The 26,805-nt window shown below is 38.0% G+C and overlaps 1 protein-coding gene across 3 annotated transcripts in view; it reads left to right on the forward strand.

Annotated features, from left to right (window-relative positions):
* LOC129764976 (casein kinase II subunit beta) overlaps positions 1–26,344 on the forward strand; it is a 28,800-nt gene extending 2,456 nt beyond the window's left edge. Inside the window, exons 2-6 of one of the 3 annotated variants that reach the window (XM_055764678.1) lie at positions 11,648–11,750; positions 11,854–12,045; positions 12,111–12,300; positions 12,390–12,471; positions 24,726–26,344. In XM_055764678.1, coding sequence (XP_055620653.1) covers positions 11,648–11,750; positions 11,854–12,045; positions 12,111–12,300; positions 12,390–12,471; positions 24,726–24,728 — 570 coding nt within the window. In that variant the 3' untranslated portion in view covers positions 24,729–26,344. Of the gene's footprint in view, positions 1–11,647; positions 11,751–11,853; positions 12,046–12,110; positions 12,301–12,389; positions 12,745–24,725 lie in introns of those variants that run through there. The other 2 variants (XM_055764677.1, XM_055764680.1) reach the window with 2 other exon arrangements.
* The last annotated feature ends 461 nt before the right edge of the window (positions 26,345–26,805 follow it).

Genomic DNA, 26,805 nt, shown 5'->3' on the forward strand with positions numbered 1-26,805 from the left:
TGAGAACCAGGCATGTAATCAAAGCAAACTCCAATACAACGACGTGTTTACATGCTAAAATTAGACTGAACAAACATACCGTTTTTTCAACCATTTTTGGTTGTCCCGTCTTTTTACCAATCTGTACCGTATTTGGGTATAAAAAAATTGTAAGGCATTGTATCTAGGACACGACCGCATATTTTCGACGTAGAACTACGTAATTATATTATGCAATCACTTGTTCACCACTCCGAATATTATTTTAGAATGCATCGAAATTTTTGGAATAGATTATGTTCTTCGTTACAGATAAATTTGATGAACGTCCTTCAACCCTTTCAATACGACAATGTGCTCCGCCGGAGTGCTACCGCGGTACGGAGCACTGCGCCGAAAAGTATGCACATCGCGCTGATGGGATCGATGTGCAGTATCACTCTCATGTTGTATAAAGACGACGCTCGTACACACAGGTCGTCGCGCGGATGTCGTCTATGGACGACGCTCGTAGCGAAAGGGTTAACGTTTGATATGATGCCTTCTTCCTCTTGAATGGCGTTAACGTTCCCTTTTGTCGTCTCAACGTATGCTTTAACTAGCGTCATTTATTAATACTGATTTGAGATTTCTGAAGCCAAATAATACGCCATGAATGTATTCCGAGGGGCAAGCTCTAGAATACGCGTGACCACAGTCGAGGAAAATTTCTTTGACGAAAAATCCCCTAACACAGACTTCAGAACCATGAAACCTAGAGAAAGATGCAAACTACGAGTACTTTTGTACTCGCTTGCATTTTTGCAAACCGGGATGTGTTTTCCCAATACAGATTCCGAAACCAAGAAGTTGGGAGAATCGGTATTGGAGATATATTCAAGTCGGCAATACTTTTATACCCCCAAACATTTTTACACTCCAGAATTCGTTTTGCTATCACGGTCTACAAAAGCGGGTACAAATGCAACGCTTGGGCTCGATTATTCAAGACTGCATTGGAAGATATCCCTTCATGTCGCCAGCTCACTGAACCTCTACGCATACCGTTTGATGATTAGGCAACATGTTCATAACTATTTGCTGCGATAACTACTACAATAATGCATGAATTGACATAAATTGAGATTTGTTTGCAATTGAATTCGTAAATAGTTTCATTCATTCACTATTTTAATCAATAATTTAATTCAGTTTGAAAAAACTAGTTTCGAGAAAAACGCGTTTGAAGTTCATTGTTATGGCCGTACCAAGTTAGATACCGCATCACTAAAATGGCTCTAACTCGGTAAATAATAGGATTTTCGATAAGTCCTTTCTATATGAGTACAGTGTTAGACATTCGTTTAGCCACACCCTATTTTTTCTCAATATTTTTAAAAATAAGTCAATTATTTGTAAAAGTCTATTATCGAATTCATTCTAAAACAAAAGTATAAATTCACTTTTTATTTGAAATATGTGGAATCAGGGTCGACATTCGTTTAGCCGCATCCTAAAATGTCAATGAAAGAAAATTTGTGCGGCAAATTTCGAGTCCAATCGGTAGCTAATATTTAGTATGTCCACCTCCATTTCGGATCACTTTGAAAACTCGTTTTGGCATCGAGTCAGACAGCTTTTAAAGTGTTGCCATATTGATTATATCCCAACACTCCTGAATTACTGCGTTGAGGCTGGAAAAGTTGTTAAATTGTCATCCGTTTGCATAGACCATCTCGGCCAAGATTCTCTATGGGATTGCAATCGACTGCAAGCAGATCATTCAAGAAGCGGAATGTCCTTCTCAGCGAACCATGCCTTCGATTGCTTGGAAACGTGGATCTATGAAATATCCTGCTGAAAAAAACGATATCCTCGGTAGCATTATTCTCAATATGGCCAATCAAAACGATCTCCAGTAATTGACGATACTTTTCAGAGTTCATTCGGGTGAAAATGAAACAAATGAGGAAGTTTGCTGTGATAGGAAACGGCTCCCCACACTGTTAAACTTCCGCCCCCAAAGTTTCGCTTCGATCTCATGACATTCCGTCGACTTGAATTGTACCAATAGCAACTGTAACAGTCCGGGCTATCCAAATTGAACTTTTTTCGCCGGAAAATACAACATTTCTCCATTCCAGTTTCCATTCCATGTATTGTCGGGCGAGAATGAGATGGGTCTGCTTATGGGTGGCGGTCAGTTTCGACTTCCCTTGAAGTTTCTTCCACATTATGTTTGGTGACTCGTTCAAGATACGTGTAATGGTTGTGTCCCATTTACCCGAATACCATTCACCCGAAACACGTTTACCCGAAGCACATTTACCCGAATATAACACATACCCGAATGACATTCACCCGAATGTAACAAATACCCGAATGCAACATATACCCGAATGGACATTTACTCGAATGCGACAAATACCCGAAAAGGCATTTTCCCGAATGCAACGTTTACCCGAATGTAACAAATACCCGAATGCGACATTTACCTGAATGCGACATTTACCTGAATGCGACATTTACCCGAATGAAGAAGGAATAATTTCGACAAATAAGATTATGAAGTTTTGACGAATCTCCTGTTACAACTTTACGAAGTAAAATGTGAGATTGTAATGAAGAAATTCAAAAAAGATGATGAAAACCTCGCTTTGCCTTTTTTAGAAATTAGTGTAGGCACAATTGATATGCCGTCTTCTTTCCTTTCCGTATTCCTCTTTAAGGCCGAGAGATTATTCAGAAATGAGCATGGGTTACGGAATATTCCGAAAATTAAGCAGGTAACTTTAATAGAAAAAACTAAATGAAAATGTAAAAAGAATAGATAAGAAAAAACGTATTTACCACCGCGGCGCAGTTTTTATCATGAATTTATTATTTCGTAATGAAGTTTATTCTGAGAACTATGTAATGGGGGCGAAGTCCCCATTTAACGAGGATAAGGACTCGAGGCGGCACCAAGCCGCCGAGGTGACGCAATCCGAGTCGGCCGCCGGCGGACTCTCGCAGTCAAACCAGTGTTCCACACATTGCCCGGTCTGTTTGGAACAGTGGATACGATCCTTTAGTTAGGTCCGACCGAGCGTTAGCGAGCGTCGGACGGCATACGTTTACCTGGTGCATTACGTTAAGTATGCATGTCATGCAGTCCGACGCTCGTCTAACTAGACAATAGTCTCCTATGTTTTAAACTAATCGGGCAATCGGTGGAACAAAGGTTTGCTTGCGAGAGGCCGCCTCGGTTCCTTGTCCTCGTTAGATGGGGACTTCTCCCCCATTACCGTAATCTCAGAATAAATTTCATTGCGATAAAAAAAATCATGATCAAAATTGCACTTCAGTGCCATAATGTATATGTACCAAAATTGGCAGCTTTCTTTTATATAAATGGGCTGCGTCATCCATATGAATGGATGAACTTCATAATACGTTATAAAACTGCATTATTTCACTTTTCATTATTTTCAAAAGGATTTTATTCAACGCCACTATTTCTCAAATTGCACTACCCACGAAAAATACTTTTTGAATGGAAATGAACGTACGAGACTAATATTAAAACTGATCAAAAATAAATATACAAAAACATCCTAATAATAACATTTGCGTATTATTCGAGTATATCCTTCTTTCGGACAAGTCTCGCATTCGGATTAATGCTACATTCGGGTAACTGTCGCATTCGGGTAACTGTTACATTCGGGTGATTATTGCATTCGGGTAAATGTCGCATTCGGGTAGGTGTAAGTTCGGGTAAATTTTACATTCGGGTAGCTGTCGCATTCGGGTATTTGTTACATTCGGGTGAATGTGACACAATCGCGTGCAATATGCCTCTTCGTTACTGGAACAACCGATTCTGCCTTAATGTATGAGCAGGGCATCGTTTCGTGGTTGCTTCGTGTCTTATTCGACCTTTAAGACGCAAAATAACTATGGCGTTCCCATTTGTTAGTCGTCATATCCCATATTTCAGGCACTATTTAAAGAAATTTCGTACTACTTTCTCAGATCGACCAATTTTTGTTACGATCGAGCGATTAGAAAACTTTTGTTCACTGAATATCTTTATCATTTTCCGCCCCTCTTCCGTCAATAGAATACCTTTCGCCATTTCTTTAAATTCTACGTAGATCACTAATCTGACCAACTTCTTACGTTGCACATCTAATATTTACCTTGTAAAATGAACATTCCCAAGTATTTTTTCAAAAAGACAGATAATGATGATGATGATGGTCCCGCCTCCTTCCCCTACAGAGGTTTGAGCAAGACGAGTTATCTAAAAGATAATTTTTTTTTTTTTTTCAACATTGAAATCAGTTTAGCAAACATGAAAAACGAACTGATTTTATTTACAGATATAAGTTCAAAAAATTGCAATGTCCAAAAAAGCCGATACTCAGTCATGTCCGCCACAGAGCCGATACGGTCCCGACGAGGCCCTTGCAGCCAAGTGGTCCACCAGAGCACAAGTCCAACCGCCAGCCTTGTTTTAGATTGACTTTGAATACCCTCATTCAGAGAAATCGAGAAAATTTCCTTTACGAAAAATTCCTAGACCGGCACTTAAAAAAACTTTCAATTTAATATCCTTTATATCTGTGTCTCGCGCGCGACGCTCAAACTTTTGTAGACTACTTTTATTTATTTTTTTAAACTAATACAACTATAAGAACGACAAAATAAAAATAAAAATAGTCCATCATCACCAAGATCATGACAGACATAATAGAGATCAATACAAATTTAAAAAAGATGATTTAAAAAAAAATTAAATAATCTACATAATATAATCCGTTCAAAAACTTCGTCAGATTCATTGAAAATATTGAAAACAAACTGCAAAAAAATTGTCCACATTAAATTATCCGTTCGTATAAAACTTCGTCAGTAAAGATCTTCGTCATAAAAATAAACAAAAACTCGTTCAGCTGTTAAGAGAACACAGCTTTTACATGTGAAATACAGTGCCTCTTAAATTCTGTAAGTGTTGTTGCGCATTTAATATGTCTTGGCATCGAGTTGAACACATTTATTCCTTTGAAGTACAACGAATTTTGTGAAGCACATGACAAGAAATTAGGTGTTCTTATTTCATTCGCGTTTCTAGTGTTATAACTATGAAAGTCAATTCCTCTTTCAACTCGATCACACAAATATCGAGGCAGCAAACCTTTAACTACTTTGAAAATGAACACCATAGTTAAATAAACAATCCTTTGCTTCACGGATAACCATTGCAGAGCGTCCAACATTAAAGATGAGGAAGTGAATCTGTTACATTTTAGTATCAACCGCATTATTTTGTTTTGCAAGCGCTGTAATCTCGATATTTGTGTGTCATTGGCTAAAAATAAAATGGAAGAGCAAAAGTCTAAATGAGGAGAGATGATTGATTTGTATAGCTGTATTTTGCTGCAAATAGTTAAATCGTTTTTCAATCGACATAAGATTCCATACTTCTTGGCAATTTTCTTGATGACATTGTCAATGTGAGTGTTGAACTTGAGTTTGTCATCAATAATCACGCCAAGATATTTAATGTCCCGAACTCGATCAATAGTCTCATTATCAATAACGATGGAGACGTTTTCATTTAAACGATTTCGCGAGATTACCATATATTTAGTTTTACTTATGTTCAATTTCAATTGCTTATACTTCAACCATCTACTTAAAGAATGTAAATCTCCATTCAAATGTAAAACGACCTGATCTAAATCATTAGCTGCAATGAATAACACAGTATCATCTGCAAAAAGATTGATATCACAAAATCGTAAAACTCTTCCCATGTCATTGATATACATAATAAATAAAAGGGGCCCTAATACACTTCCCTGAGGTACTCCAAGATTATTCCCTAGGGGATTCGAAATTGTATCATTAAAAATAGTCCGTTGAGTTCTGTCATTTAAATAGCTTTCGAACCATTTATATGCAGTACTCGTAAATCCAAAGCGCTTAATCGTGTTCAACAACAAGGGCCTAGAAATTGTTTCGAAAGCGCGTTTTAGATCCAAAAAAAACAGCAATGATATTCTCTTTGCACTCTAGTTTCTCTTTCCATTTTGCTAATACCAAGTTCAATGCGGTTTCACAGGAATGACCTTCCCGATATCCCGATTGTTCTGGTATTAGCAAAGCATTGCAATTTAAATATTCCAGCAGCTGGCCTTTAACGACTACTTCTAATATTTTCTCTAGCGTGTGCAACATATTGATGGGACGAAACTCTTCGGCTTTAATCGTTCCAGCAACCTTTTGAATTGGAACTATTAAAGATTCCTTCCACACCTTAGGCACATGCCCAGTTAGCAAATATTTATTAATAAGGTCCAGCAAGATGTGATCGATGACATGAAAGCAATCTTGAATAACTCTAGCATTGACATTATCCACTCCAGCCGTTTTTCCTAAAGAAAAGCAAATAGTTCTAAGTTCATTTAATGTAATTGGGTGAAAACTTTCAAATCTACAACTACTGTTAACCGGCTGTTTTATTTCATCAGGTTCATCAACCAATTCAATGGACTGATTGATCAATGAAACACTATTGACAAAATAATCGTTAAACTTAGATGCTATAGCCTGTTCAGACTGTTCAAGTGTGCCATTAAAAGTTATGGAACGCGGTTTGCTATTACTAGGTTTTAATAAAGATTTCAAAATTTTCCATAACTCCTTGCTGTTGCTTTGATGCAGATCAATCTTCCTCTGAATATATTCACAACGAGTTTTCTTAATCGACTGTGAATATATATTGCGCGCGTTTGTGTACATATTCCAATGATTTCCATCATTTGTTCTACAAAATTTCTTGTACCATCTGTCTCTCTCACGTTTAAGGCGCAAAAGATCCAAATTGTACCAGCTGTTCGAGTTTTTCATAGGAACAAATTTTTGCGTAACAAGCCGATTTGTACACTCTTTCAAGGTATTAGTTAGAACAGCTGATGATTCATCTAAATTACCGACCTCGAATGGAAAATCCAGGCTTCTCACTACGAGATTCGAAACAGCATGCTTCGAATATTTCCTCCAGCACTTTAATTTCACAACATCTTCATTTACCACGAGATTATCTACAATATTGATAATTAGAGTCTCATGATCGGTTATTTTCAAATTGGTATCCGTGACTGTGTAAATAGTATCAAAATTGGAATAAACATGATCAATTAAAGTTTTACTGTGCCTGGAAATGCGCGTAAATTCATGTACTGTTTGTTTCAAATTGAAGAAATCGGATACACGCTTCAAATGGTTCGAATTGTAGTCATCACGCCAATTAATATTGAAATCACCAGCTAATATATTCAATTTGCTAGAGTCAAGGAACATTTCAAGCCAGTTTTCTAAAATTTCAACAAAACGCAAGTCGCTTGAGCTGGGACTATGATACAAAACACCAAAATTACCCATCTTCATGCCATGTTCAACTGTAATGCCCAAGAACCAGTTACCATCAAACACTTCGTTGAGGCGAAGATTGAATTGAACTGATTCTCTGACATAAATAGCAACACCGCCAGTGTGCCTAGAATGTGATAAACACGCAGCAACATTATATCCCGGAATACTATACTGATCAAATGATTCTATTTCAACAATGTGTGTTTCAGACAAAAGGACTAGAAATGGACGCTTTTCCTCAACAATCTGACGTAACGCTACGTAGTTTGTTGACAGTCCCGCAATATTCAAATACAAAATATAATATTGGTTCACAATTCTTCTGGAACCTGGTTGCTATTTATTGAAATGCAAGCTGCTTTTTTTCAAATCAAAAAGTCTCTGATATACTAAACATTCAGAGCTAAATGCGGCATGATTGACGTCCAAATTCAATTTCCGTTCTGTATTCATTTTCAAACAATTAACACATTTCAACACAGTTGACTTGCATTCAGATGTCTTGTGTTTCTGACTACACCTTGAGCACGTTTCAAAATTTTGTTTGCAATCCGTGCTCTTGTGTCCAAATTCTCCACATTTGAAGCATCTTAATACATTAATCGCAGGAACTACGGAGCACCGATCGAACCCCACATTTACTTTTTTCGCGTTCAATAAACAGTTATATGTGTCAACATCTACTTCAATTACAGCAGTAAACTTATTGTAGGTGAAGCGTGGATTTTCGTACACATTTAAAACCTTTACATCTTTTATTTCGATGCCTTCATTCTGACTTCGGAGGTAATCAATGAAAACATCGGAGGAATGCTGATCGCTCATGCCCACGATTTTTAATCTGGGCACCGATATGGGAACAACAGCACTATACTTCTCACCCAAATTGCTTTCGATGTCATCTTTCACATTATCTATATTAGCTCCAGTTGCACACTCAACAATGATGGAGCCATTTCTTCCATTTCTGAAATTACTAATTTTGTGTGTTCTTGGATCTAATTTTGTCTTCAAATGCTTCCGAGTATCCTCGCAAGCTTGTTTGGACTCTTTAGGCTTGATTACAATAACCGGATGAGTCTTACGATTACTTTGCATGATACTAGTACTATTACTATAACCCATTATCTTATTGTTGTTAGAAGTGTTCGCACTTTTAACAACATCCGCAAAACTAATTTTATTTTGATGTACATTATCATCATCATTATTTAAATAAATAAAGGCTTGGTGATTATGCGAAAACCTGATTTTTATGCCCTGCGGCTAAACGTATGTCTCGGGAAAAACGACGTTTGATGTTTATATCTACCGATGCCGCCTTGTGTGTGTGATTGTGACGCGCGTCCTTTCAATAAAATTGACTTAAATATACTACCACTACAGCAAATAAGTATCCCGATAAAAAGAACATTCCTTGTTGTTTTGTAAGTGTTTCAAGTTTTTTCCAAGTGCGGCTAAACAAATGTCCATCACTTTATAAGTTATTTCTATATACAAGCATGAAGGAAATTTTCTTTGATTTTTTTTTTCAAATTTTTTTTTAGAATACTGTCTTAAGAAATGTTCGAATTATAAGCATTCGAAATCTTTAATTTTTTTCTGCATGTTCTGTGTTTAAGTTTTCGTTTCACCCCCCATATACTCCGGTTAGAAGTAGTCCCACGTCAAAAAACAGGTAGTGGGTTATATCTGTGGTATAACCGCAAGGTTGACGTAGGACTATCGCTGGTTTAGGGATCATTCGTTTGAAGTTGAATCTGAATCAATCCTCAATGAATGGATGAATGAATATTTCGGTGAATTCGAAAACGAGAGCATTACGTTGGAGGCACAAGGTTTTGAGCCTCAAAACCCCATTGTCGATTGAATGAAATGACATGATAATCAATCGAAAGATAAAATATCTACGAGTTATATTCTTTGCAATCAAAATTTTGATAGAGTCGAATGAACTGAAGAAGTTTTAAGACTCTATGATTTAAGACAATAACAACAAATTATTGAAATCACAAAATTTGTAATTATGGGACCTGCTTGAAATTTTATCTCAGTCATGATTAATATACGGGCGATGCAAAACACGGCTCGAAAAACAAGATTAGCGTTCGCTTTGCGCACAATGTCGTCAAGCAACTTGTATGTAGCGAAGGTTTTTGCCACTAGAACAATGCTTAAAATTGCTTTTTATTGGTTAATGAATCGAGAGGAGGTATGGTTGGTCCACTATGGAATTTAATCGCTGGAAAATTATATGATTTTCGCAATGCGAAACATTTTCCGTTTTTCATTCTGTACCCCCAATATGGAATACGAAAATATTCTAATGATGGGGAAGAATAATCTTCAGAGGCTTTCCTGTTAATTGCACTTGATTGAAAAATCACAAAACAAAATGTATTTGTTCGCAATGATATATTATGAATAGAAAACAAAAAAATAATTTCTATCGCTTGAACGTGATTTATAGTTCCAAGAAGAACTGGCAGATTATTTGCCTGCAACGATTATATCTTTTCGGTTACTTTTCGGCGCTCGACGCCCGCCGGTGGTTGATGCTAAAGGCCGGTTTAGAGTTCTCGTGAACGTGAACTTGAACAAACCCTTTTTTGTTAATAATTAATCAGTCCATATATTAGGTTGGGGAAAAATAAATGTCGTAAATTGTCAATATATGGCAACACTTAAACATATCTTGTATTGTACTTATCGCATCGGTTCATATACGATCATATATCATATACGGCTATCTAAAGACGAAAATCTGTGCTACAAGTGTCGTTTTGACAGTGTTGTGATTGTCCTTTTCAGTCTCAAGTTATAGCGCGTCAAAGATAGAGTCCACCAAGCAAGAAATTCGCCATATTTCACGTTATTTCACTGCAACGAAGGCAGCCGAAAAAAATCGTGTAGTTTATGGACCCGATACTGTAACGATTCGCACAGCACAGCGTTGGTTTGATCAATTTCGTTCTGGTGTAGTGGCTGTCGAAGATACACCCCGTACTGGTAGGCCAATCGTCGTGGAAACCGATAAAATCGTTGAAATCTTCCAAGTAGACCGGCATGTGAGCACTCGCTCGATTGGCCAGGAACTGGGTATAGACCATAAAATCGTTTGGAACCATTTGCAGAAGATTGGATTCCAAAAAAAGCTGGATGTATGGGTGCCACCCGAGGTGATGCAAACAAAATCTTTTAGATCGAATCAACGCCTGCGATGCACTGCTGAAACGGAACGAACTCGACCCATTTTTAAATAAGATGGTGACTGGTGATGAAAAGTGGATCACGTACGACAACCTAAAGCGAAAAAAGTCGTGGTCGAAGCGCGGTGAACCGGCCCAAATCATCGCCGAGCCCGGATCGACGGACAGGAAGGTTTTACTGTGTGTTTGGTGGGATTGGAAGGGAATCATCCACTATGAGCTGCTCAACTATGGAAAGACCCTCAATTCGGTTCTCTAATGTGAGCAGCTTGACCGTTTGAAGCAGGCGATTGACCAGAAGCAGCCAGAAATGATCAATAGGAATGGTGTTGTTTTCCACCAGGACAACGCTCGGCCTCACACATCTTTGATGCCCCTCTCAGTAGCTACGGGAGCTCGGATGGGATGTCCTATTGTACCCACCGTATAGTGCGGATCTGGCTCCAAGTGATTATCATCTCTTCCGGTCCATGCAAAACGCTCTTGATGATACTAAGTTGGCCTCAAAAAAGGCTTGCGAAAACTGGCTGTCTGAGTTTTTGCAAATAAGGAGGGGGGGTTTTATAAGTGGGGGATAATGAAGTTGCCTTCCAAAATGGCAACAAGTTTGCGAACAAAACTGCGCATATTTGACTTAAAATGGATAATTTTAAGTATGTTAAATAAAGCGCAAATTTCGATCAGAAATACGACATTTCTTTTTCCCCAACCCTATATAAAACGCGAGCAAAACATCTTGTAACGATAGGAAAAACATTTAGACACAATTCATATTGATAAAAATGGATTAATTCAATATTCCACTACGATTCTGAATTTCCACCGTGGAATCGAGATTGTTGGTGAATCCACCATAGTTCACCGACTTAGGTGAACGTGAACGTGAAAACAGTGATGAATATAGACGTCAAAGTTTTAAGGCTATTGAAACAAGTTTTTGGATCAAATGATACGTTGCACGTATAGATCATTCCTGAGCAATTTCTTCGCATATTTTGGCTTTCGATATCCGACTTTTTAAAAAACATTTTCTCATACAATTATTCCATTCACAGGTGGATGAGGATTACATCCAGGATAAATTTAATCTGACCGGACTGAACGAACAGGTGCCCAACTACCGACAGGCACTTGACATGATACTAGATTTGGAACCGGGTAAGTTTTGTCAGAGACGACTGTTCGGCAATCATTCCTGCCGAAAGTACGAGAGAAAACAGTCTTGCCACTCATTCTTTAATTTTAAAATCCCGACGAACAGAGGACGAGATCGATGACAATCCGAATCAGTCCGACCTGATCGAGCAGGCAGCAGAAATGCTGTACGGTTTGATACACGCTCGATATATCCTCACCAATCGTGGCATAGCTCAAATGATAGAGAAATATCAAAGCGGCGACTTTGGCCACTGCCCGCGAGTGTACTGCGAAAGTCAACCGATGCTTCCATTAGGTTAGTGTTCGATTGTTCGAAAATTTAGTGAATGATGCATGTTACAGGAACAATTTACTTTTAAGGTTTATCCGATGTGCCCGGAGAGGCAATGGTGAAAAATTACTGTCCTAAGTGCATCGACGTCTACACACCAAAGTCATCGAGACATCATCACACGGATGGAGCCTACTTCGGTACTGGCTTCCCCCATATGCTGTTCATGGTACATCCCGAGTATCGCCCGAAACGTCCCGCCAATCAGTTCGTACCACGGTATGTGTTGTAATTTCCACTCAATAAATATTGTTTGTTATCGTTGACTAATGTTTTGTTTGTTTTCTACCTCTATCTGTATTCAACAGCTTGTACGGCTTCAAGATTCACTCGTTAGCCTACCAAATTCAACTTCAGGCTGCTGCCAACTTCAAGGCGCCGTTGCGAGGGGTAATGAATGGCAATCGTGACATATTTCAAAAAGTCTAGTTTTAATTACAGGAATATACAAAACATTACCCTCTGCTAGCTCGTTCAGTAGAATCACGTCCGTTGTGTGCATTTGGCAGGAAAAAACATTCATTTCGTGTTCGAGTAACCAGAGAAACCTATTCAGAAAGTTAAGAGCAGACAAGACTGCATGATTGAATATATCTGGACTACTTGCGTCTGGCAAACGTTTTAAAATATATCTGTTGAATTGCTCTTGCAAGGAACATCATCCACGCTACGTTTTTAGTAAACGAAACCGAAAAACGTTCTTACTAGCCTGCTCGGACTGTACGATACATTTGTGCCGTTTCTCATCGTTTTATTGTTATTTTGTGGTGGATTATCGTGGATCGGTCCATGTTGATGAAGATCTGTCTTTGCTGTGAGCGTCCATATTTTGATGTGAACATTGGGACGTATAAAGATATATATTAGACAAAGTTTAGGAAAGTATAAGAATTCAACCGGACGGCGCCAGTGGTTGTATGGTTAGCGTAACAGCCTCACAATCCGATCGGCCTGGGTTCAATCCCAGCTGGCGTCGTTGGGATTTTCTGAGGCGAAAAATCTCTGGTTACGTCTTCCTTCGGAGCGGAAGTAAAAGAAGTTGGCCCGGCTCATGAGTTGTTGAGTCTGATAGGTAGGAACAGGTGGAGTCGCCTCCCTGATGTCGGTGATTGGCACTAAAGTGGCGGAAATAGGCCGACGAAAAATAAGCGAAGATAAAAAAAAAAAAAAAGAATTCAACCGAATGAAGTGGTATTACTCGAATCATTTTTATTTCGTAGAGATGGAGATTCAAAAATAGTTGATTTCCATGATCGAGTTACTGGCGTCATTGCTAACCAATCATATCTTGTTGGGATCAAATTGCGCAATAACACGCATATTTTTTAACTTCATACTAAAAAGCACAATCGAGATGTTATTTGACATTGAAATTTCAATGGACAACGTTGTGAAGGTAAAGTTCACCACCGGCATTCATGGAGAATCTTCATCAGACTGTGTAAAAGAAATGTATATATCTCACTGTCAATCACATAAATTATGAAATGATTTATGTTTCTAGGAACCGACACCGAACAGTGCGGGATCAACGTGTTACAGAAAGATTGTGTTATTCTATAAATGATCAAACTTCATCTCTTTTTGAAGTTCAATGACTGGGAAATATAGAACTTTTTTTTAGTCTTGCGATTTTCCTAAAGAGAATTTTCGTTAGAAAACATTGAAAATCTCTAGTGTCCGAAGTAGCACGCGTGTTACGGATTGCTCATTCAGATAGCAAAAATTGTTCGCCTTATTGCGACCCCTATATTTTTTGGCACCTGATATCTATGTCGATAACATATGAGGACACGGCTTCAAATCTCACCTAAGTGACAAACTATATTCACGCCGTTTGCTTGCAGGAGCACCGTGACTTGAGCCATCTCATATCATTCGTCGCGGGGATTATCTGATCACTAATATGTACGATATAGATTTCAAGTTGGAATATTTGTTTTCTTGTTTCGATCTTTAGTCTATCATTGCGTTAACCACGGTGACCTCGCCACATAATTCTGCGAAAAATCGAACTCTACGGTATTTAATGTTTATAGAAAGAGAATCGAACTAATATTCTACTCCGCAATTAAATTTTAGTTTCTCAAACCAATCATTTTTGGCATTATTTCACGATTCTGAATTCAATTGGGTTTCACGAATCCGCAGATTGCCATTTTTTTCGGCAAACGTTCTTTTCTAACAACAAATGATTCCAAACCTTAACAATGGAAGTCAGTCTTATTCGAGATGCCAACAACCAGATTGACATAGAATCATAGATCATAACTTTGTTCAAATTTTTAATTCTGTGTTGCTCTAAGGTGAAACGTTTGATCGTACTCGTTTTCAGGAAAATACTATAAGAAAAAAAATCTTGAATGTGTTATGGTCTTGAGGAAATCGTGTTAAAATGAATCTTTTAACAAGGATATTCTATGTTGGGTAAATTTCTTTTAATGCAAAGAAGATCCGGAAATCTAGATAGCAACGTGTGCTTTTTAGAGACGTAGAGCTTTGATAAAACACAAATAAATGGTGTTGATTGACGTATACTTGGCTTTATTCGAAAGATATTTTTTCCATTTCTGTTAGCATGCGATATGATATGTCTAGAGACGTCTTAATTTTTCGTTTATTTGATAACCGATTAATCGTGGGGCCATTTTTCAATTTTCTATTCATTCGAATGATTGTTCTTCAGTATTCGATTAATCGAGCGAATATTTATTTCTTGTAATGATAATAAACATACATTGACAATAAAAAAAATATAGTTTCATAATTTTAAACGTTACATTAATAACATTTATTAAATTACATTTATAACTCTGAAATTAACATGATACGCCATAATGGTTTTTGAATGAAATGGTATTTCAGTAGGGGAAAGGTGGTAATGACGGGCACCTTAGTAAACGTTGATTTTTTTCGTGAATTTCACAAAAAATATAGCTATCTCACTACAAATTGATAGTCTAAGTCTCTTTTTATAATTAAATTTATTTTTGAGGCAGAAATTTGGAAAATTAAATGTGTCCGGTTTGAACACTTGACAGGAAAGATTCAAGTTTATGTACTCGATATGTTTTGGAGAACATCAAATATGTCTTAAAATGATCGAACAAAAAGGTTTGACGAAAGTCACCTAAGAGGGCCCCGTAATTATTCTCATTTTTTCATGTCTGAAATAGCTTCCCGCATCCGGACTGACAGATTCGGATACCGTTCTAAAAACCGCTCTGCTGATAGGTCCATGATATCTGGTTGCTCTGACAAACGACGTTAGTGGGCATCTGTTAAAAAACGGGGAAGATGAACAAATTGTTTTCAAAACAACATGTTTGTCTTTCGTTTCTGTGGAGTGTCCGCCTTACCCGACTTGATAAGTATTTTTTTTTTCATCAATATTTCTGAAGTAAAAATGAGGAAACATTACCACTGATTCGATAAACTGGAAGAAAAGTGATGGTAAAACACTCACATAACGAGAAGTAACCCAAAAATTACTCGATAACAATGAAAACCTTATTTTCTGCAGACGAAAATTTACATCGAGCTGCTCTTTGTAGATTACTTTGTTGTTTTTATTCATAATTTTAACAGAAACCCAGCTAGGTGTACACAGTAAGTGTCAAAGGTATTGATACACTGTATTGCAAGTTTGTACATCATAAAAATTTAAAATAAAAATTTGTTTATCAATCATACATAGGTGTCCATCTTTCTCACCCTTTTCCCTACATTGATAAAATTACCATTCCATGATTTTTTTTGCGAACGATTGAAAAAAGAGCAAATATGAAAATGATCCTCAAATTTTGTATGCAAAATGCATACATTTTTTTTCTATTCAAAATTCCCCGTTCATCGAATGTTATTGAAATATCAGATTTGTTTGAAAGTTTCTGCTTGGTCCCTATAACTACTAGTTCAAAAGAAGTATATTGTTGGAATTATTGACCACTGGTGTGGTAGACTTTCCTTGGAACTCTGAATTTGAATACTACCACTTCAATTCCGTCTTTTACTCCTGCAGACGCTGAATTTTCTTTTCTAGTCTCCTACACCGTCAGGGATTATTTTTATGCTTCAACCGTAAATAGTTTAGCATATTCGATGTATTTCGACAAAACACCATAACGGCTAAACAAATTTTGCACTGTACTTTTTCGCCTTTTATTTTTCCGAAATAGGTCCTTGCGGCACTGAATTTCTTTTTCGGCTGGCTGTTCATTTTTAATTATAATGTTCTGCAAAAATCGAAAAAAGATTCACGCCGGGATATACAAACTTTTCGAAAAGTCGCGAAATTCAACTTAACGAAGTTTACTGCGGGAGATGATTTCAAACTGAATCGTTTGTTTGAGAAACCCCATATTTGGCATTGTTTTTTGGCAGTCCTTGAGAGTACCTATATCGACTATCAAAATTCAGAAAAAGCTAGTTGTACGAACCACCTTAATCGGTGTTGCAAATATTCGTTTGTTTGAGAAAACCCATAAGTCCATGTTTCTAGTTATCACCATCAAAAAATCCAATTCAAATTTTCGCAGGTCAATCAGTTTTCTCACTCGATAGACTTCAAGGACATGGCGGTGCAAAAAAAAATTACATACGATGCCAACAGCACCCATTTGTGACTTCTGAAATCGAAACCAGGTCAATTGGCTCTCCCAGCCAATCCTAAATAACCAAATGGAAACGTTCCGATCAACAAAAAGAAAATCGAGGACATCAGAAAGTTGAAAGCATGTATTCCGGATGTAGATTATACAACACAGAAACACGGGATGAACATGGTCAATAATCCAACTCAAATAACAAGGTTCATGATATGAATTGTCCAATCAACCCATTTGGATGTTTGCTTGCGAATACAATTTATTTCATTCAATGAATATACAATATTCACATGCATCATGTCTAAAGTATTTTTCGGATTGGAAATTCGTTCGACAACCCTTGAGCAATAAGCATATCGATGCGCTTGCAACACAATACATGATTGGATACTGGAAATGCATAGCTATCCGCAGTGTCCCCTCCCTCTTCCCCTTCCTACGTCAATGCAGAGCATAACTTATAAACAACCCCATTCTTACAATTAGAAAAATTCTCGGTCGAAAACTACCAAATACATTTGGTAATGCAAAATTAGTAGAATATACAAATTTTTTGTACATATTGTGAACAAACCCGCATCCCTACCAGAGATTAGTATATTTTACTCGATAACATTAGTAAGCTTGGATATTGTCATATCAGAAAACTGGTGAGAAAAGCGCGTATTAACCATTTTCATTGTTCCCATAAGGCAATACGGGGGTATAATAAGGATATAATTCTGATACGTGCATTTTCGACGAGAAAATGTAGCCGATATTGGGCTTCCGAATCATGGTTCTGCTTGACATATGTGTTTATTAGTACGGTCGAAAATGACTATAGATTGGTAGTATTTACCAAAAAAATCGTTATATTTACTAATTATTTCTCTCAGTGTACTTGATATGAACATTATGCACATTTAATACCATGGACAGACATACAACTGTACTAGCGCTGTACGTGTACAGCGTTGTACAGGTACCACGATAGCATGGTATATAGCATACTTTGGTTGTACTTTGTACCGCATGTCAAACTGACAATCAGAAGTTTGAATTTATTGCATTGTATTTTCACCAATATTTCAATGAAAAAGGTTTTTATTTAGCGTCTAAACTATCGAACACAACAAATATGTTTCAATCTGAGTTATTAACTCAAGAGAAAGTCAATGAAAAGAATGTATACCAAATGTTTTGATTCGTTTTGTTCATGTTACCCACCACTAACCGTCTATGGCGCTGCGCACAGTACAACTGTAGCCATGTACAGCGGAAAAATAGGTCGGTACAGGTACAGCGATTGTACCGAGTTGCTTGCATGGTTCTAGCGCTGTACATGGTGACAGACATACAATTTTCGAAGTACAACGCAAGTACAGCTGTATGTCTGTCATAAGTATAAGGCGCATAAAATTCAATTTACTTCAAACTTCAAACAAACAAACAAACACTTTAAATCGATAAATAAATCAACGATTTCTTGTTTGTTTGGTAAACCCCCTAAGTCCACCAACTTTAAAACGTTATATTTTGAGCTTAAACTGTCATATTGGTGAAAAAGTGGTTTCACACAATATGTTTTGGGTGTTTTTTATTTTATTCTTTATTTTTGAGACTTTCAGCCTCCTGGGCAGGTTCGTCTCAGATGTTTTGGGTGTGATAACCGAACCTGATACCAACAAATTGGAGGACCAGGCCAAAATTTGGAGAAAAATAGTTTTTAGTAGTTTTCTCGCATGCGCGTCAAATGCACTTATGCACTTATGGGGTTTCTCAAACAAACGATTCAATTGTGGAACATATGGAAATTAAATTTTCCGAATTTTCCCATTTTCCTTCAGTTTTCCGAAAAATTTTCAATTGTCACGTTTGATTGGAATATATGTGTAATTCGTCATTGAAACATTTCTCGTATCCAAAAATCCTCACATGCCAAATTTTGCTCCATTTGCTTGATTAGTTCTCGAGTTATGCAGAAATTTTTGTTTCAAGACATATCTAGGGAAGGAAGAAACCTCAGATAGAACAATTACCTTAAATTGGTTTGAAAAGTTTAAGTGAACATGTGACAATGAATGGTACCTTGGCCCTTGGTGCTTTGTACATCCTTCATTGTCAAATTAGCAGTGTTTGGATTTCGATCAAAATCGAATGACACACAATGTGTCATGCAAGTAAACTCTCACGAACATATAACCAAATATGAGAGGATCATTCAGATACTTGTATGAATGTCAGTAATCACTTGTGTAATATTTAGTGATGAAACTAAGAGAGGAACGAAGACTGTTGTTTGCATATTCGAGCTGTATCAAACATGGCACACTATTTTCGAAGCCTGCATACAAGTTTGAACCGCATATATCGTCCCATTTTACTATAGCGAAACCCACTGCACAGAAAGGTGCAAAGCAATAAATGATACAAGAAAAATTACGTCATCATTCAGTCACCATTTGCGGAGAGCAGCGAATGGGAAAAGAGATAAAACGAGAGAGTTTTTGCTTCTCACTGGAGGGGTGTTGCTAATAAAACTATGCGTTCTATATGAATATACATATTTCAAGGAATAGCGGGGTTAAAAATGAAAAATATAATCTGACTACCCTTCTTTGAGCTTCTATCGAGCTAAATAATCATATAGTTTGCACTCTCTGAGACTTAAAAATCAAGATCTGCTACATTAGCTGAATATGAATCTTTCGTTTTGCATAGTCCGTACGATCCTGCTGTTTCATGATGCGTGGGGAGGTCGATATGCATATGTTAGAGGCAAAAAAGAAAATAAGCTTTCTGCACCGAAAACGTATATGATAGCTTTGCTTGCATGCTGGTGTGCAATGGAGTACGAGCCGATGCAGAGTTGTCTCGTTCTCTTTTGTGTCGTGATTTGCAGCACATAACAACAACAGAATACCGCTGGGGGAAATGTTTCCTGAAAGATCATATTTGAACGAACGAAAGCGATTTTTGACGTAGGACTACGTCTTTCATTTCTATACCGGGGTGTAAAACCAAAGTTTCGAGAACGAAAGCGTTACGCTGGAGACCGAGATTTTGAGCGTTAATAGCTCTTAAACAACTGAACGAAATGGTATGATAAACACTTCATTTGAAAGATAAAATGTGTACGCGTCATATACTTGTTACTTTTTCATCCAAAAACTTGTTTCAATAGTCTTAAAATTGCTTTCAAAACAGGCTATTGAAATCACCAATCGGTATATAAGCGAGCGCCGCTCGTAAACCCACTCAGTTATGATTGAACAGCGATTGGAGCATGTTGTCGCTGTTGTTGTGAAGCTAATTTCGTTTATCATGAAAACGCTGATGAACGGTGTCACCAAGAGCCTGTTTGTGCACCTAAGGCCAAAAGGGAATCCACCAGGAGGAGAGTGATGCCACGGTTCCGCTTGAAACATCGGATCAGCCGCCATACACACACACATACACACACATACACGCGCGGAATTCTCGTTGCTCTCATCGTTGCTGAAAAATAATCTGCCAGTTCCCATGCGAATTGAAAAATACATTCATGCGAAAGAGTTTATTTTAATGTTTTCTATCCATATAACACAACAACCAAATACATTTGGTTTTGTTATTTTTCAATCAATCGCAATTAACAGGAAAGCTTCTGAATATTTTTTTCCCCATCAGTGGAAATTTTCGTATCCAATATTGAATGCATAACATGAAAAACGGAAAATGTTTCACATCGCGAAAATCAAGTCATTTTCGAGCGATTATTTGCTTTCTACTCATATAATGCTGCGACCAAATACATTTCGTTTTGGATTTTTTCAATCAAGTGCGATCAACGTAAGACCACGTCTTTCGGCAATTTATTAGAGGTGCAATGAATCTTTAGGAATTCCCGCTCTACGCGCACTGGCAAACAATGTTTACTCAACAATTTCTCAAACGAGAAATGAGTGTTGTGAGAAAGGATTAGCGAACGCGAAAACGACAAACGGGAGAAAGATACGTTTGGAGGTTGAAGGAAATTGGCAGAAAACTTCTTCATTCTATCATTCAAATAATGTGATTCATACCACATCGTTTTGCCAGAAAGAGATTATTAATGTTCAAAGGAAGAATCGAGTCCTCCGAGGAAATCACCCAGCGCAAATTAGAGTCGACTATCGATTGCGGCATTCGTACACAAATAATTTTATAATGCAGTTTCACCAAAGTGATTTCTTCGGATATATTCACTACATCATGTCATGTATTTCATATTCTTCATAAGGAAATCCATATCCATGGCACCTATCGGTGCCACGAATTATTATCGAAACCACGATTTTCGCTAAATGCTCCTTTCAGTTCGGCCTGTAAAAAACTTTTCTGTACTCTAATCCATCAAATTTGGAGCCCTGAAAAGGGCCGTTGATTATATGCTAAGCTAATATAGCACCCTCTCCTTGGATTCGATGGGCCAGCTGAATGTCCATGGGCATGATGTGACGCGTTTTGCATGGATAGCACACAAATTGGTATCTTCGAATAAGCATCCTGCAGCGTCAGAGCCGCGGAACTTTGGAAGCGCAAGTCGGTTTTGAAGTCCTGAGCAATTCCACGATCCAAATGCTGCAAAGGTAGCTGCGGATCAGCAATTCGGTCGACTTCTGATAGCGATGAATTTCACGCAAAGTTCCCGGTCGATAGCGATGTGGCTTCTCCACCTATCCTGCTACTGGTGCGCTTATCCGAGCTGACTTCGTGTGCCTTATCACCGAATGACTAACGAGCTGTCTGCGAAAGACTAACGAGCTCGAGTCCTCACGGTGCGAGAGTAGAGTAAGAAATGAACGAAAGCAAAGGAAGCGTCATTTTATAAACCATAAAAGTATAGAATCTAAATCCCACCCTTATTATATTCGTGAGTATACAGTAAGCTTATATAATAAAGAGGGTGGGGTTTACATTCGATTCTTTTATGTTTTATAAAATGACACTTCCCTTGCTTCCGTTCATTTCTTACTCTACTCTCGCACCGTGAGGACTCGTTTCATCGGGACTAAGCAGACAGCTCGTTAGTCCTTCGGTGGTAAGGCACCACGAAAGCAGCTCGGATAAGCGCACCAGCCGCAGGAAGCGTGAAGGAGCCACATCGCTATCGACCGGGAACTTCGCATGAAATTCGTCGCTATCAGAAGTCGACCGAATTGCTGATCCGCAAGCTACCTTTGCAGCATTTGGTTCGTGAAATTGCTCAGGACTTCAAAACCGACTTGCGCTTCCAAAGTTCCGCGGTTATGACGCTGCAGGAGGCTTATTCGAAGATACCAATTTGTGTGCTATCCATGCAAAACGCGTCACAACATGCCCAAGGATATCCAGTTGGCCCATCGTATCCGAGGAGAGCGTGCTATATTACCTTAGCATATAATCAACGGCCCTTTTCAGGGCTCCAAATTTGATGGATTAGAGTTTAAAAAAGTTTTTTACAGGCCGAACTGAAAGGAGCATTTAGCGAAAATCGTGGTGTCGATGATAATTCGATACCGATAGGTGCCATGGATTTCATAATGAAGAATATGAAATACATGACATGATGTAGTGAATATATCCCCATATCGAAGAAATCACTTTGATGAAACTGTTTACCGTTTGTCGTTTTTAAGTGTTGGGAAAGGGCATTATTTTTGCTGAGTAAATTCCAAGAAAAAATCCATTCCTTCTTTAAGCGTGATTCATTCTGCTTCGGATCAACGGAACAGTGATAATCATTTCATACAAAAGATAAAATGTCCAAGAGTTATATGATTGCTATTTATTGAGTCGGAAAATTGTTTCAATAGCTTAATGATAGCTTCGAAAACAGGTTATAAAATGACGCTTCCTTTGCTTTCGTTCATATCTTACTCTACTCTCGCACCGTGACGACTCGTTTGTTTGGGACCAAGCAGATAGCAGGTTAGTCTTTCAGTGGTAAGGCACACGAAAGCAGCTCGGATAAGCGCACCAGCCGCAGGATAGGTGAAGAAGCCACATCGCTATCGACCGGGAACTTCTCGTGAAATTCATCGCTATCGGAAGTCGACCGAATTGCTGATCCGCAAACTACCTTTGCAGCTTTTGGATCGTGGAATTGCTCAGGACTTCAAAACCGACTTGCGCTTCCAAAGTTCCGCGGTTATGACGCTGCAGGAGGCTTATTCGAAGATACAAATTTGTGTGCTATCCACGTAAAACGCGTCACATCATGCCCAAGGACATTCAGCTGGCCCGTCGAATCCAAGGAGAGGGTGCTGTATTAGCTTAGCATATAATCAACGGCCCTTTTCAGGGCTCCAGATTTGATGGATTAGAGTTCAGAAAAGTTTTTTGCAGGCCAAACTGAAACGAGAATTTTCGTTTGGATGCCATACAGCATCGAGAAAATTCCGGAAAGATCTAATCGTTGCTGAAAAATAATCTGCCAGTTCCCTGGGAATTGAAGAATACATCCATGCGAAAGAGTTTATTTTAATGTTTTCTAATTATATGGCGAACACATTATATGGCGAACACAGCGACCAAATACAATCAATCAAGTGTAATTAGCTGGAAAGCTTCTGAAGATTATTCTTTCCCATCAGTAGGATATTTTCGTATCCAATAATGGATGCATAACATGAAAAACGGAAAATATTTCGTATCGCCAAAATTATATAATTTTCAATCGATTATTGCTCAGTCGCCGAAATTTTCATACTCAGAGAGTTCATTCTTCTCTAGTTTGCCTTCCAAATTGCCATCGTAAACCACACCTTCTCTCGATTCAATCACGCACGAAAAGCATACTGAAATGGTATTCTGGTGGTGAAACCCATTCATTTTTCGTGAGGCGTCGTGCACAAATTACGTAACGCGATAAGGGGGGAGGGGTTAGATGTTGCGTTACTTTCTGTTTATTAGAGATAGGAAATTGCGTTACGAAAGGGGGGGGAGGTTCAAAATCCGGATTTTTGCGTTACGTAATTTGTGCACGACGCCTGAGGACATCGACAAGACAACATCGTTACTGAACGAGCTGAACGGCGAGGGATCGAGGTATTCATTACCTGGCTTGACCTGACCTGAAATGCAATCAGTTTGTTTTAACTGTGAGGGAGCGCAGAAAAGCCGATCGATCAGAAGGAGAAGAGAAGGTGACCAAGAGAGTATCAGCATCGAAATACGGTTCCTCGGGAAGACATAGAAGCAGCCGCCACACACACACACATACACGCGCGCAACTCTTTTCGTTTGCTGGTTATCGAGAGGAAACCTGGAAAGAAATGATCGTTGCTGAAAAATAATCTGCCAGTTCCCCTTGGAATTGAAAATTACATTCAAGCGAGTTTATTTTAATGTTTTCTATCCATATAATACTGCGACCACATACATTTGGTTTTGTGATTTGTCAATCAAGTGCAGTTAACAGGAAAGCTTCTGAAGATTATTCTTCAGAACAAGGTTTTTTGTATCCAATATTGGATGCATAAAACCTTGAGTCTTCAAAGTAACACTCTCGTTTTTGAAGTCACCCAAATATTTATTTATTCATTCATTCAGGATGGATTTAGATTCAACTTCAAACAAATGATCTCTAAATCAACGATAGTCCTACGTCACCCCTGCGATTATATCATAGATATAACCCACTTCCTGTTTTTTAATGAGTGGATCATTTGGCAAACACTGCAAATTAGAATCATTAATTTTTGTCAAATTGTGACATGATATACGAACAAATTCAGTATCATCGTGTGATAAGTAGAATGTAAATTATTGATTAGGTAGCAACATTTTTTATTATCAATTTGTTATAATTCAGCCTTTACTTGTTCTCATTTGCCTCAAGCGGACTATATCTTTTTGGATAGGGAATAACACAGTTCTGTTCTATCAATATATCTAACAAAAGTCCTCTTTTTGATCTTTCCTTTCATCAACCTCTCCGGGAACCACAACGTAACACTTTGGTGTTCCTTATCACCCACATCGCCTATCGAAAACCGTACTGCCTATCTGCCGTTCCTCTGTCTTCCCACACGCCCCGGTATTCTTACTCAGTGAAGTGCTCGGCGAAAGTCATCGATAACTGAGGGACCGGACGCAGCAACGTCAAGGAGAAAACAGTTTGATTAGCAGCGGCGCCTAGACGTGGCGCCACCAGGGGACGACAACCTAATTAATACAAGAATTATACACAGAAAGATAAAAGAAAAACAAAACATCAACCAAGCGCGGTAATGAGAAACGTAACTAGGGGAAGGAATAATTTTTTCTAGATAAATAAGCGAAAAACTGATTAGCAAAAAAACCAACAACAAACAAAGGATAAAATAAAAAATAAAAGCATATAATTGTACATCCTCCATACCACCAAACTCTTAGTATCAGCCACAGAAAATTTCTAAAATTGAAGCTATCGCTATAGGGATACAGAAGGTATTGTATCACAGTATAGCTAGCGGATAAAACAACAAAACATTCTCATATGAGAGGAGGAACATCATTCTGGTAACACTAACAAGAATGTCGTTTTTAAATAGAATTGAAAGTTACTGTTAGATTGAAAACATTTCGCGTGTATCGAATCCGAACAGCACATTACGAGTGACGCGCGGGATCAATAAAACCACATTGTGTTTAATTGGACAAACAACAAATCGTCGAAAATTATTAAGAAATAACATGAGCATTCACAAAAAAATAGGGAATCATTCGGTCAACCAATAGACAAATATACATAATGGATAGGATTATTCGCCGGAATGGAATCCTAAATAACGACACGGGAGGTAGTGGCTACGGAACGGAACATACAACATACACCACATGCATTTGAGTCCATCCTTTACGCAGTAAAAGGCATCTTTCAAGCGAGCGAGCGGGCGAACGCGGGCGGATGTAACGCGAAACCTATTGACAGATTTATTAGTGAAATCGATTTCAACGCAATACCAATGCGCTTGCAACAACAGTGGGGGCAAGGTATAGGCGAAATGAACAAAACAATTTTTTGAAACCCGTTGCAATGTATCTGTCTTCTGAAAAGCGCAAAAAAAAACGAAAAGCGGATAAACTACCAACAAAACCTGAGTTCGAGCGTGAACACAAAAATAATCATGGAAACTGAAACCATAATTTTACTCTCAATTACTTTTCCTTTTTAATTAATTTTAGTTAGGCTTTGTTTGTTCCGTATCCAGTTAGGCTTATGTTAGTTATTCCGAAATGGGGCGGCAGAACAGATTGATTGTGTAAACCTGTAATATACACTTAGCTAACAAACAAAGTGGTAGAGACAAAGTCAGCTCTTGTATGCGCTGCTGACGTGCGGCGAGCGAATGCGCGTATGTAAATTTATGGATTAAGCAGACTGGAAGTGACGAGAACGACGACGGAGAATAAACTACACTTTGCAAATGTATCTCACTCGACACGGAGACAGACGGGAAAGCGGAAGAAATAGAGCAGTTGACCTGCACACGTGCAATCGAAAGCAGGCTACTCGATTTATTAACTTTAATTACGGAATAATTGGAGTAAAACAGGCATGATTATTTGCAGAACAAAACAAGAAACAAAAAAAAAAACGGAAATAGAATAATTATTGCTCTAATTTTATTATTATTATTGCTGAAGTGATTAAATTTTAATAAATTATATTACAAAACAAAGTAGAATGATGGGAAGCGTTTCTTGGCCGAAAAAAATGAGTGTGTCCTCCAGGCGAATCAGCTGAGCAAGGGGTTGTCCAGCAGAAAAAATATCCGAGTTATTCTAAGCCATTTACAAATTTTAAGTGCACAGTCAACGAGCATGGCAATGATTTTTTATAGCCATAGTTTTTGGAAGATGTGGACGCACAAGTTATCCATCAGTCGATTTCATTAAGTTCGGAAATAATTTGCTGCGATTTTATCTCGAACGAGCAATGCAGAAATAATGCGTACACTTAAAAAAACAAATAAGCTCCATCTTCAAGTTCTCTTATCTGTTCTATGTTCTTCTTAAGGATGAGGAGAGGTAAGGTTTTAATATAGATCAATCAGACATAAGATGATGATACTCTAAGATGACTAGTAATCCATATCGAAAACTCTTTGTTAACAGTTCGGCTGAAAAGTTCATAAGTTTGACGTCT

This window comes from Toxorhynchites rutilus, chromosome 2 (assembly GCF_029784135.1).
Source record: "Toxorhynchites rutilus septentrionalis strain SRP chromosome 2, ASM2978413v1, whole genome shotgun sequence".
NCBI lineage: Eukaryota > Metazoa > Arthropoda > Insecta > Diptera > Culicidae > Toxorhynchites > Toxorhynchites rutilus.